This window comes from Sus scrofa, chromosome 5, assembly GCF_054392235.1.
Source record: "Sus scrofa isolate SSC_HxYL_T2T_F1_AM1 chromosome 5, Sscrofa_HxYL_maternal_Yorkshire_Landrace_v2.0, whole genome shotgun sequence".
NCBI classification, from domain to species: Eukaryota; Metazoa; Chordata; class Mammalia; order Artiodactyla; family Suidae; genus Sus; species Sus scrofa.
In genome coordinates this window covers 69,079,815-69,093,242 of record NC_139387.1, presented here as the reverse complement: position 1 = coordinate 69,093,242, position 13,428 = coordinate 69,079,815, and the positions used below count along the sequence as shown (strand labels likewise).

Sequence of the window (13,428 nt, the reverse complement as noted above, 5' to 3'; positions counted from 1 at the left end):
ATAGGGCCTCCTGAATTCTTGCTGAGTCTACCCTTGTGTGCAATCGTCAGGCCTTTCATTTCTCTCAAGTGGAGTTTCTGATAAACACTTCTGATAATCACTTCAATTATTGGATTAGTCTCAATGTTAGGGCAGAGAGATTTAAGGAATAGTATTCAAATATGTTCAGATCTGGAATAAAGCTTTGATTCTGGTTCTGCTTTGATGACTTGGTTTCTTTTTGCCTCCCTGACTAAATTTCCGTGTTTGAAATTGGCCTAGATCTCATTCATGGCTGAGTTTTGTGCCTCCAGCCCTTCCAGCAGGGAAATGGACTGGGATTTGAACAAACTTCTCTGATGCACCTATTTAGATATCCGAGAATCAAAATATGGTTTGCCTTGAATTCTGTGTATTATGTTCCATACATAATCAGGGCATAAGGACCCCATAAGGACATCGTTCTCCTGTATTACACTCACTTATAATGACAGTCCTCTCGAATCGCCACAAACTCCTGGCTCCTGTGCATTTCCGAGGTGGTGCTATACCCCCCAAAATAGATTCCTTTCATATCTGAAGCTCATTCTTCCTTTTAGCTAAAGCCATGTCCACTTGCTTTATACTGCTTTATTCAATGGCAAGGTATCTAGTTGCAGCAAAAACATAACATACTTCACATGTAAAATCCCAATTTTGTATAGATTGATACCAAATACACCCATTCCATGAAACCTTTCAGCCGTCTCCCACATACGGCATTCCAGATTACCCACATGCAGTTCTCAAGGGGGCATTATCCATGGGCATGTATGCTCCTGAGTCTAGATACAATGGCCCGGGGAACGGCATCCTTCTCTCCATGGAACATACTTCTGGTTTCCGGTAATGGAGATTAGTAAAGACTTTCAGACCCATATCCTTCAAGGAAACAGACAGCAAAAGAAAAGTTATGCATTCCTTTTGTGCAAAACCTACAAAAGGCCTATCAACTCTTTGCAATAAAAAAATAGATGATAAATATACATTTCCTATGGTAGTAAGGCTCTGGGATTTCAGAGGCCAAGTCACCTCTGTTTGATGTGTGGAAAATCCTGATTTGGAGGAAAAAGGATAATCACTATGATTTATCTAGCACTTGTGTATGAGGATTTTGATGAATGGTTTATGTCATTCTCTATTTAATTCTACGGGAAAAATATTACCATTGCCTTAATTAACATAAAACATACACACGGAGATACATATATACACACATCAACACACATATACAATGCACTGTCAAGAGCTGGGACTTGAACTAATGCCTGTTTGATTCTATGCCCCTTTTCTTTTATAGCTGTGATTTCAATTAGAAAGATCCTTTCAGGGAGATCTCAGCATATTTCATATAATATATGTAGGCTGTATTTCAGCCTCTTGATTTGAAGATTTCTGCATAAAATTTATTGCAGTAAATTGAAGACTGGTCTCATTGCTTCTAATATCAGGTTTTATCATTTCTTCAGTCACCTTATTTTCCACAAAAGAGAGAAACATTAACAAAAATTGGTTTTTTGTTTGTTTGTTTGTTTGTTTGTTTTTTCCTGCACCGTGGCATATGGAAATTCCTAGGCCAGGGACTGAATCTGAGCCACAGCTTTGATCTACACCACAGCTGCCCAACACCAGATCCTTAATCCATTGCACCAGGCCAGGGACTGAACCCACGTGGCTGCAGAGACAATATTGGATCCTTAACCCACTGAGCCACAGTGGGAACCATGATATCTTTTTTATAAGACAATTTCTAAGTGTTCTATGAGCAGATCACTGACACCAATCTCAAAGAATAGGAAGAAAACACAATTAATAAAGCATGGATGTGCATTATGAAAATTAAAACTGATATGAAACAATTTTTAAAATCTTAAATGATCTTACCCTGACAACATTATAGATGTCTCCATCCCCATGGTTGCTTACAGGTGTATAATACAAACCATTGTAAAACATATCCTTCTGAGGAATGCAAGGGTCTAACTTGCTATCATCAAGGTTGAGACCATGATAGATATACCCATATAGTTCTTTATTTGGAAGCATACTGTACACCTGCAAGAAAAATCACATGGTTCCCAATTACTTTAAGCACTCTTTTCATAACTGCAAAATTGACAAGTGTTGTGCTAGAACCATTTATTCTTGTCCTTTTCTTTATAGCCATACTATTTAATCCAACGCTTTTGAGTCAACTCATTCCAGAAGAGGAAGCCTTCAATTTTGTTTTATGTGGTCAACAGCATGTTTCCAGAAAGTTTTTAGTTTTGATGCCAGATTTAGGATAGCATGTAAGAAGGAGATGCCTGAAGATCTATGGATGTCTCCAAGCCCTGGAGTACAGAAACTTCCTTGTAATAGTAGGACTCCCAGGTCTGGAGGAAAATGGGAGCTACCTGACTCTAAATCTGTGTACCAGCTCCAGCAGCTCTTTCACCCAGCGAGAAACCAAGCGAGCACTTGAGCACCCGGAGAGTTGGAGAACTCAGGTTTATTATGCTGTGGGCTCAGAGGAGACGGCTCTCCCGAGTCCGAGACCTGAAGAGGGGTTTCACAAGGCTTTTACGGGCTAGTTCTTCCGGGTCCGTGCTTGGCGGACCAGAGTGAGAACTGGCAAAGTAATAGATGCGGGAGCAAGTTTACAGAAGCAGATATGTAGGGGAGGGGTGATTAGGGGTAGTTGGCCAGATTTTGCTTAGTCATCATGGCCGGGGTGTCTCCTTTCTACCTTTTTGTTGGGACATTTTCTCCTATAAAGCAACTAATTAAGTAATTAACTAACAAGTTAATGAACTAACTAAATAAACTAATAGAGAAAAACCATATCAAAATACTTCATATAAATGAAATGTTCTTCCACATTCATTTAGGCACTGTGAATTACAGATTCAATAAGGACAATGAACAAAACACAGGAAGAAATAAAATGAAGAAAATGTATTGAAGTCAGGAATAGTCAAAACCATGTAAACAATATTTTATTAGAGAAATAAACTCTAAGAAGTTCCAGAAAAAAATTAATTGGAAAAAAAACTTTAAAAAGCAGTATAAAAAAAGCAAAAGAATAAAAATAAAAGAGTGAAAATGGGTCAGAAGCAAAGTGGTTGAATTGGAAGGCAGGCAAAGTAGATTCAACACATTTATAGAATTTTTTTTTAGAAGAGAAAAAAATAAAAAAGCTAATATTTAAAACTAATTCAAAACAAATTCTGGAAATAAAACAAAATTCTTAAAAGCAATATTCAAAGCCAGGCTATGGAGGAGTATTTTCAAGAAATTTAAAGAAAGTGGGAACAAGGATTTAACACACAGATAGCCTGTCCTTCCCAATACAAAGCTTTGGTTATACAGTGCGAATATGCAAATTTCAGGGAATTCTATTTCCACAAGAGCTTCTGAGGAATCTAGTACAGAAGAGCTTTATGCAACCAGAAGATGACTGAAGAAACTGGCAGAACTTTGTGAATAGGAAGGAAAAAATAGAACATAAACTTTTACGTTCTGACAAAGAAGGAAAGATGCCACTTTCAAATGAGAGAGAAGGGGGGAAAAAAGTATTGGGGAAATAACCATTAAAGAAAAATGCCTAAAATAAAATAAAATAAAATGAGAGAGAAGGGGAAAGTAAAATACCCAACAGAAACAATTTTCATGTAAACTTCTAGAATTACTGGTTTGGAAATGCTTATGAAAATGTAAGATCCATTAATAGATAATATTTTCAGATTGTGTCCAAACATATCCTTCCAAACAGGGATTTAACTCTAGGTTTCTACAGACATGGTTACATCTATAGTTTTTTTTTAAAAAAATCACCTTGTTTTATAACCCCTAACCCATTACAATTATCTTGAGAGTTCTGTATTGCTATGAATGCTGGGTCAGTCATGAAAAATAACCCAGGAAAGAACAAAGGAAGGCAATATTTGACTTTTTTAAGCTGCTCCGTCCAAAAAAAAAAATCATCTGGAGGGTAAGACTTGTTAGGAGTCCAGATAAAAATGAGGAGGTCAGAGGGCTTACCCTTTCAGCGGACAGCTGTTGGTCTGATTTCAGCAGGAGAACACTTCTATCCACAGCCCGGAGAGCACAGACTGAATCAGGGGCTGCTTGAAGATGGAGACTGGTCCTGGAGCCAGGTGGCCCCTGCTCCTTCGAGAACTTTATGCTAACCTAAAGTAGGGGAAGAAAAGGAATGTGTAATTCTGTGAAAATAGATTGAATATATCTAACCTTTTCCAAGTTAATCTTGACAGGTTTCTATACGAACTTTTCTTTTCTTTTCTTTCTTTCTCTCTCTCTCTCTTTCTTTCTTTCTCTCTCTCTCTCTCTCTCTCTTTCTTTCTTTCTTTCTTGCTTTCTTTCTTTCTCTTTCTCTCTCTCTTTCTTTCTTTCTGTCTTTTTTAGGGCTGCACATTTGGCCTATGGAAGTTCCCAAGCTAGGGGTCAAATCGGAGCTACAGCTGTCAGCCTACACCACAGCCACAGCAATGCCGGATACTTAACCCACTGAGCGAGGGCAGGGATTGAACCTGCAACCTCATAGTTCCTAGTCGGATTTGTTTTTGCTGCACCATGACGGGAACTCCCTGTACTAACTTTTCTCTTGCCCACTGTCACCCTTAATTCTCCTTCCTTACAGGGCCACCACCATCACCACCTTCCTATCATCTCAGGATTGGCATTGATGCCAACGTTTATTCTGTTTGATGATTCTCTCTTCTCCTATACCAATTCCAATTTTAATTCCAATGCCAATTTCACTATATCCAGTGTTGATTTCGAGATGACCCTATAAAGGTTATGGCAGTGAGAAAACAAGGAGACACCAGGGAGGAAACCACCCACCCCTCTCATTCAGGACAGACAAAGTATAGAAGAAACGTCACCTTGTTTTTAAAGCACTTGTCAACCTGGAATTTGACACTGTCAGCTACAATTTCCCCACTGGGGTGAACAGTGTAGACAAGCATGACAGCCATGGGAGCCAGGTCAGCACTGACATCGATGGGGAATGAGAAGTTTCCCGTCCAGGCTGTGTAGACAGGAAAGGTCATCAGCAGATATAATGCCACCAGTTTCCCAGCTCAGTGGGACACTTAGATAGAAGAGAATGGTATGCATAGACAGAGCAAGTAGGCTTTATTTTAAAGGCAAATAAACAATGGAAGGTTTATATACACGAATGAAGAAGGCTGTAAAATTTAGATAAGAACCATGTTTGGGTTTTGGACATAAATTTTCTATAATGTACTTGATAACCTGGCAATAACTGAAACAGGTTGAAATCTCTTTCATCAAAGTATTCTCACTATTGCCTTCCATCCACAAATTGGAATGTTAAGGGCCTTTCCTAACCGCTTGACTCTTTAAAAGAAAAAAAGTGAAGGGAGAATATATATGAATGTATCATATACACCTTTGTTTTGGATTTCCTTTTGTCCATTGAGGAAGATAGATCCTCTTACCATTATCTGTGTGGAAAAAACACAATATGTGATATCATGTTAGATAATACATCATAAATTATTAAATAATGAATGATCTAATGATCATTATATTCATAAGGTAAGGTCGCTTCCACCAACAACTATTATAAATGGACTCTGCACAACTTGGAAAAGAACAGAGAACGTGACTGCAATGGATGGAGAGTCTATTATGTGCTAGAAACTTGGTGAAGGACAATGCAAATCACTGTCTAAGGGGTGCATAAAGCGCTGAAATCATTTAGACCATCTGGCTTCCAATAAACCGAGTCATTTCACTTCTTTGCTCTGTTCCCTTATTTGGAAAAAGGAGATATTCGTAGGGCTGATTAATGCACACATATGAAAAACTCTCGTAACACTGCCTGACATATAACACTTACCCTCTGAGGTAAGTCTTATTATTTCCAATCACAAATATACAGCTGAAGAAACTAAAGCTTAGAGAGTTTAAACAATCTGCCCAAGAGCAACTGGTTTGCATGATAAAACAGGAGGGGGGGAGGATTCCAATCGGAAGTCTTAGTGTCCAACTTTGTAGCTTTTCTTCTTTCCATAGCCTTGTAGAGACAAAAAGGGATAAATATGGGGACAGAACCAAAAGGGCTGACTCTTTTTATTGCTCATCAGCTCAGCCTTGCACCTTACTCCCTAGTAGCTGCCTAACAGTTTATCTTCCTGATAGATCATGTATACTTGGTATGAGTTAGAGTGGAAAGCTTAAAAGAACAGACTCTGAATAATAAGATTTTCAACCTTAGGGAAACTGAAGTTGCCTTGGAACTTCTAATGTGTTCCTTTATTTGTTTCTGAGTTCGTTCTTAATGGACCCAGTAGTATTGACCAGCAAAGTGAGAAGGCTGGTTCACTCTGGTTGTCAAGGACGGATGTACGGGTTCTGGGCTAAGCAGACAATTAGACAAGATCCAGGAATCCACCCACTGAGACTTACCAAATAGAAGAAGTTAATTGGCTCGTCTCTGTAAGCGTCCCTGTTTAGGGAGTAATGCACAGTAACAATCTTTTGTTGATCGCAGCGAAGCTGCTTGGGTTCAGGTTCAATCATTAGGAAGCTGTTGGTTCGGGAGTAAAAGCGTTGGACTGAGAGATGACCGTCCATGTATTCTGGCATTAACCAGCTGGGAAGGTAGCAGCTCTTGGGCCGGATATACGTGGCCTGAGAAGATAAAAGGCAGCAGAGGATTTCAGCACTGCAAAGACCTTCCAGGCACAGTCACTGCAGAAAGCAAGGCTTCTTATCTCTTCAAAGCAGGGAGGCATCTTAGCTTGTGGCTGACCTCTCAATGTTAAATCTTGGAAGTAAAAACAGTAACAGCACTCTCCTCTTTTTGCATATAAAAAGAGGACCTTAATTTATGTATATTTCATTAGGCCTCCAACAAAGTGTTTATTTTTACTTTGTAATGGACGTCAGGGAATGGCTTTAAGCCCTATGTCTTTCAGCTACATTTGAACACTTAACAGATTGTTTGCAAAATTCTGTTTAAGCAGAAAAAGACAAAGCACAGAATCTCTCTCATCTCTGTGTGAAACGATCAAAGGAAAAAAGCCAAATCACCTTCACGAGCTATTTCTAGTTTCTCAGGGGAAAATATTGATTGTTAGAGAATTTATGAAAATTATAATAGGCTGTTATCTTCAATAAGTATTCCCATGTATTATTTAATGAGCAAGTAAACATAAAATACACTACAAGTTAAAGCTTTGTTAAAAGGTATTCCCAATACATTATTATTATTATTATTTTTTCCTTTTTCAACCATACTCACGGCATATGGAAGTTCCCGGGCCAGGGATCGAATCTGAGTGATGCCACAGCTGCAGCAACACTGGATCCTTAACCCACTGTGTCACAGCAGGAATGCCCACAAGTTATCTTTTAAGAGATTCCTAATAGTCAGAATTGCTAACATTGAAATCCCCTGCCAGATCTCATTTACGCTGATGCCTTACTTTCAGGCTGAAGGCTGGATCGAATATATCTGAAGTGTCGATGGAAAACTGAGCTTCCCCATTCTCATCCGTGGTGTAATTTCCTAGAAATTTGTTATTGAGCTCCAACTGCAATAACTTGTTTACCATCGGTGCATTATCAGGACCGGACAGTTTAAGCTGCACACAAACCAAAAGAGACATTCATTTTTAAAATTCAAAATGTCTCATTTCTACAAAGAAGGAGTTTCCTATTCACAAATGTTTATTTTGAATTTTCTTAAATTTCAATAGACAGAAGGATATTTTATTAAGTAAACACAATATGGAAACAGCTATAATTTTATCTATTGCTTTCTTTCTGTGAAGGACTTTTCCCAATATATCAGATGCAGTCATGCTATGTAGGTGTTTGGAAGTAAGAAAAAGGGTCCAGAAATTTTCAAAGGACAATCTATGATCTAATAAAATGAAATGAGAGCATATATTTTTAAAGTCAAACCCACAGTTCCCAAGTAAGGAATTCCTCTTCTATAGAAAGTGTCCGTATTCTCAAAAGTCACAATCCCAAGCAGTTGAGTGATAAAAATAGAAGATTTTTCACTGATCTGCACACCTGTTAGAAATGAAAGACAGTGTTTGAGTAGATAAATCATTTGATCAAGAATTTCAACAGAACAAATAGCTTAGATTGTGTTTGTACGTGTGCAAACACATGTAGACAGAATGACATTCTTATTCTGCGTTGCAAGGGAGGTGTGGATGCTGGGAGCAGGCTTCAGAGTACTCCCTGGTTATAGAATTCATCAAACTGAATAATGTAATTGACATGAAAATATTTTAGTCAGAACCAGGAGAAAACACATTATCCTTTGTTCTACTCAATGCTGGCTTGGAACACTTGTTTATGGCAGAAAATGTCATAGACAGAGAATGTCTTTAGCCTACAAGATAACTGTTTCCAGATTTTTACCAGATTCAAAAATATCTAATAGCAAAGTAAATAGAAATGCATCGTGATATGGACAAAGCGTGTGACAAGTAGAGGCAAACATATCTAAGTAGGACTATAAATGTGTCAAACTTATCCATTATGAATGCCATCACAATATTGATCAAGCATATTTATATAACGCACTTTATAAATAATACCATCCCGATCCTTTTTTTTGGCTGCACCTGCAGCATGTGGAAATTCCTGGGCTAGAGATTGAACCTGCACCACAGCAGCCACCAGAGCCACTGCAATGGCAATGCCAGGTCCTTAACTCACTGTACCACAAGGGAACTCCCTAACGATCTTTAAGTAACAAGAAATAATTAGTAATTGAGTCTCGTTTTCTCCAATCCAAATTTTATCTCACTTTCCTCTGCTTTGTCATTCTTTTAAAAAATATTTATTGAGTCCTTGCCATGTGCAATCTTGCAAATTTTTCACAAATAATTTTTACACTTGCAGATGCACCCAATTATAGTGAATCAGAAGTTGGCAAACTTTGGTAAAGGATCTGACAGTTATAACTCAAGCCTAAGACTGATGTATCGCTGTCCCAGCTACTCAACTTTGTTGTTGTAGTTCTTAAGCAAGGTGATCAAAACGGTCATCTTCCAATAAAACTTTATTTACATAAATAGGCAAGGACCTGGATTTGACCTTCCAGATGTAGACTGTGAGCTCCGGCATTAAAATACAGATTAGGGAGTTCCATCTTCGACTAGCACCTGTGAGGATGCAGGTTCGATACCTGGCCTCGCTCAGTGGGTTGGGGATCTGGCATTGCCGTGAGCTATAGCGTAGGTCGCAGATGCAGCTCAGACCCCAAGTTGCTGTGGCTGTGGCTGTGGCCAGTGGCTACAGCTCCAATTTGACCTAGGCTGGGAACTTCCATATGCCACTAGTGTGGTCCTAAAAAGCAAAACAAACAAATGAACAACAACAAAGATTAGATCTTGGCAAGTGATTATCAAATGACTGACACAAAATTAGAAAGAGATACTTTCCTTGTTCTTTAGCTGGCTCTACTACCTTTGACGGGAGCTCATTTGTCTGATTGATGCAGGCACACAGCAGACATAAACATGGAGCATTTAGATAATAGTTTTAAGTATTATTAGGGAAATCTTGTTCAAAAGCAGCCGTCTAGGCTAGCAGCTACAGCTCCACTTGGACCCCTAGCCTGGGACCCTCCATATACCACAGGTGCAGCGCCTTTAAAAAAAAAAAAAGCAGCTTTGATTATTTTTTTTTCATGACATTTTAATCTTGATATCCAAGGAGTACAAAATTTTTATCTCATGATTTTTTCCTTTTTGTTTTGTTAGAGTATAATTGATTTCCAGGGTTGTATCAATTTCTGCTGTTCAGCATAGTGACCCAGTTTTATATAATACTTTTTCTCATACTATCTTCCATCATGTTCTACCCCAAGAGATTAGATATATTGATCTGTATTTAGTGAGTACTGCTAACTGGATAACTTCTCCCAGGAAGCTGCATACCCCCCAGGATGCCCATAAAACAAGCATTACCTGTCCCAGTTTCTGCAACAGTTACGGTGATATGAAATGACATGAAAAGTCCAGAACGGTAGAGTTGGAAGACTTTTGTATTTACTGTTTGAGAAACACAACCATTTCTCAACTGAAAAATAGAATAATGAAAAAGTTAGGGATTTAAAAGTCTTTTTAAAGTATGTAATTTTTTTTTCTTTTTTTTTGTCTTTTTGCCTTTTCTAGGGCCGCACCAGCAGCATATGGAGGTTCCCAGGCTAGGGGTCCAATCAGAGCTGTAGCTGCCGGCCTACACCACAGTCACAGCAACTCGGGATCCGAGCCCCGTCTGCGACCTACACCACAGTTCATGGCAACGCCTGGATCCTTAACCCACTGAGCAAGGGCAGGGATCGAACCTGCAACCTCATGGTTCCTGGTCGGATTCATTAACCACCGAGCCACGACGGGAACTCCTAAAATATGTAATTTCAGCACAGACACATGACTCCCTCCACTGCCCCACGGTTCCATCTCACAAACTTGTTGAAATGCCAAGAAATGAAAACAAGGAGAAGGAAGTAGGTGGTGTTTGCATTAGCAATTAAAACAAAGGAGGTAATGTCTGCTTTACAGATTTCAGGGATATAGTTCCTGGAATGGGAATAAAGAATAAAGATGGAACTGAATGATATTTTAAGATTAAGAAATTATAGAATTCTTCTGTGGTATAGTAGGTTAAGGATCCGGCCTTGTCACTGCAGCAAGGCTTGGGTTATCTCTGTGGCTTGGGTTTGCTCCCTGGCCCGGGAATTTCCACGTGCTGTGGGCACAGACAACAAAAGAAAAAGAAATCAAAATCAGCTTGAGAGGTATTAGGAATGGATGAAACAGAAGCACTCTTCAAACGTGTAACACCAAAACATTTTTAAGGTAAATTATTCATTTAAAATTAGGTGAAAAAGATAAGAGTAATCTTTCAGTAGAGACATCAGTAGAAAAATATAGATTTAGTTCTCTTTTAAAATGAAGGGTTTATTAATTTCAAAATTAAAATGTTAGAAGGAGGAGTTCCCTGGTGGCTCAGTGGGTTAAATATCCAGCACTGTCACCGCTGTGGCTCTGGTTATAGCTGTGGTGTGGGTTTGATCCCTGGCCTGGGAAATTCTGCATGCCATGAGTGCAGTCAAAAAAAAAGAAAAATGTTAGAAGGAGATTTCAGTTCATTGATACTTAGAACTACTTTATGAACTAGACACTATTATCATCTTCATCATATGGATGAATGAACTGTGGTACAGGTGGGTTATACAACCTGCCCCAAATCACACAGTCAGAAGGTGGTGGAACTAACCAGGCATTCTGATGTGAGAATGTAGGCTCCTCTGAACTATCCGCTGTTCTATCAACAACAACAAAAAAGGGCAATTTTACTTTGTCTAGTTATGATACAATCAAATTAAAAAGAAATAATAAAAGGTAATCGGAAGAACCTTAATTGCTTTGGAATTATAAGAAAAGTATTTTTCAGTAATCCCTGAGTCAGAGGGAAAATGCAAAGTAAATCAATAGGAATCTAGATGTTATTAGTGTCAAGGGAAAAATACTTGGCATCAAAATGTATGCTGTTAAGCTGTGGTTAAATGAAAATATAAAACACTGTGTTTTAACAGAAAGAAGCAACTAGCTTTTTTTTTTAAACCAACAAAATAAACTAAAATTTTAGAGAAAAGAATACAGAGAAAACTACAAAAAATTACTTAGAAACAACAACAACAAAAAACATTAGGGAAAAAGTGAAAGCAAAAGTCCAAGACCAGTAAAACAGGTGAACATTTTATGAACATAATTTAGAATAAAGAGGGAGGGCAAAATTGTATAAGATTAGGTACTAACAACTGAGTGTCCAGAAAAAGAAAATTTCTTATTTTAGACCATAATAAAAAACTACGTTTTGTTGATTAGAGAAATTTTTAAAATCTTAAAAGCACACTTTAGCTACCTGTACAACACAGTGGCAAGTGAGACCTTTTTCTAAGACTGAGAACCCAGAAACATTAGGAACTCTGGAATTTCAAAAACACTGTAAGGTCAATATTGAAATAACAGACTTGAAAAAAAAAAAAAAAGACTAGAGGGTAATATCTATAATTAAACAGAGGGTCAGTTTCACAGAAACAAGAAAACAGGGATAATTAAGAGTTCTCAAAAGAACAAATCCAAACTGATGATGAAAATATAAAAATATGCTCAAAACTCACTAGTAATTCAAATTAAAACAAACTACATATTTGCCTATCAAAATGGCAAAAAAAATTTAAGTTCATATATTGCTGGTAGTAATTTAGGAAATTTTTTTTAATTAAAGTTTTAAATGATTCTATTATTATCTATCTATCTATCCATCTATCTATCTATCTATCTATCTATCTATCATCCATCTACTCTGACTCAGGTAACTTGCTCCAAGGAATCTATTTCAAATAAATACAACCTCACATGTATAGTGGAGTGCCCTTTGTGGCGCAATGGAAACAAATCCTACTAGTATCCATGAGGATTCAGGTTTGATCCCTGACCTTGCTTAGTGGGTTAAGGATGTGGCGTTGCCACGAGCAGTGGTGTAGGTTGTAGACACGGCTTAGATACAGCATTGCTGTGGCTGTGGTACAGGCTGGCAGCTGTAGCCCTGATTCAACCCCTACGCTGGGAACCTCCACATGCTGTGGGTGTGGCCTTAAAAAGCAAATAAATAAATAAATAAATAAAGATAGTTTTAGCAGATTACTTATTGTTGCATTTTTCCCACAGGGGAAAAAATAAAACAGCTGAATGCACACCCATCATTTGGGTAAAATGGAGTAACTTACATTACAACCACACAGCAGAATAATGTGCTGCTGATCTGAAAGGATTCCATTCAACCTTTCTCAGCCTGCAATTCCTACCTCAAAAATAAATTTCTAGCCATCTTAACCAAGTATTGATATTTAAAGGATGGTCACTAAAGTTGGAGAGTTTAGGATAATCAAAATTGAAATATAAACAGGTTGGTGTATACAAAATTCACTTTTGAAGCTCAAAGGTGATTCTCCAAGAGATGCGTGGGATTGTTAAAGTGACGATGCTACAGATTGAAAAAGCAAATGGTGGCTTCAAAAGTGAACATCACATCTAAAGGAAGAGAAATACATACTCTGAATTGCAGATGTTTGCAAATGAACTTTCTTCGGTGGGGCAATCCTAGGTTGCGTGGTGAAGGCCATCAAGGATTCATTTATGTAAAGAATGATTAATGATTCCCCCCAAAAAGATCAGAGAGGTCAGGAGTTCCTGTCGTGGCTTAGCGGTTAATGAACCCAACTAGCATCCATGAGGACATGAATTTGATCCCTGGCCTCATTCACTGGGTTAGGGTCTTGCATAGCCGTGAGCTGTGGGGTAGGCCAGCAGCTGCAGCTCCGGTTTGACGCTTAGC

The 13,428-nt window shown here is 38.2% G+C and overlaps 1 protein-coding gene across 8 annotated transcripts in view; it reads right to left on the bottom strand.

Moving 5' to 3' along the window:
- Positions 1–13,428, bottom strand: part of OVOS1 (ovostatin 1) — a 49,617-nt gene that overhangs the window by 24,080 nt on the left and 12,109 nt on the right. For 3 of the 8 annotated variants that reach the window (XM_084956793.1, XM_084956794.1, XM_084956796.1), the window contains 9 exons: positions 9,990–10,101; positions 7,967–8,076; positions 7,482–7,640; positions 6,460–6,684; positions 5,438–5,492; positions 4,908–5,053; positions 4,042–4,191; positions 1,903–2,073; positions 756–900 (listed from right to left, as the gene is read on the bottom strand). In XM_084956793.1, coding sequence (XP_084812919.1) covers positions 756–900; positions 1,903–2,073; positions 4,042–4,191; positions 4,908–5,053; positions 5,438–5,492; positions 6,460–6,684; positions 7,482–7,640; positions 7,967–8,076; positions 9,990–10,101 — 1,273 coding nt within the window. Of the gene's footprint in view, positions 1–755; positions 901–1,902; positions 2,074–4,041; positions 4,192–4,907; positions 5,054–5,437; positions 5,493–6,459; positions 6,685–7,297; positions 7,641–7,966; positions 8,077–9,114; positions 9,302–9,989; positions 10,102–13,428 lie in introns of those variants that run through there. The other 5 variants (XM_084956798.1, XM_084956799.1, XM_084956795.1 and 2 more) reach the window with 4 other exon arrangements.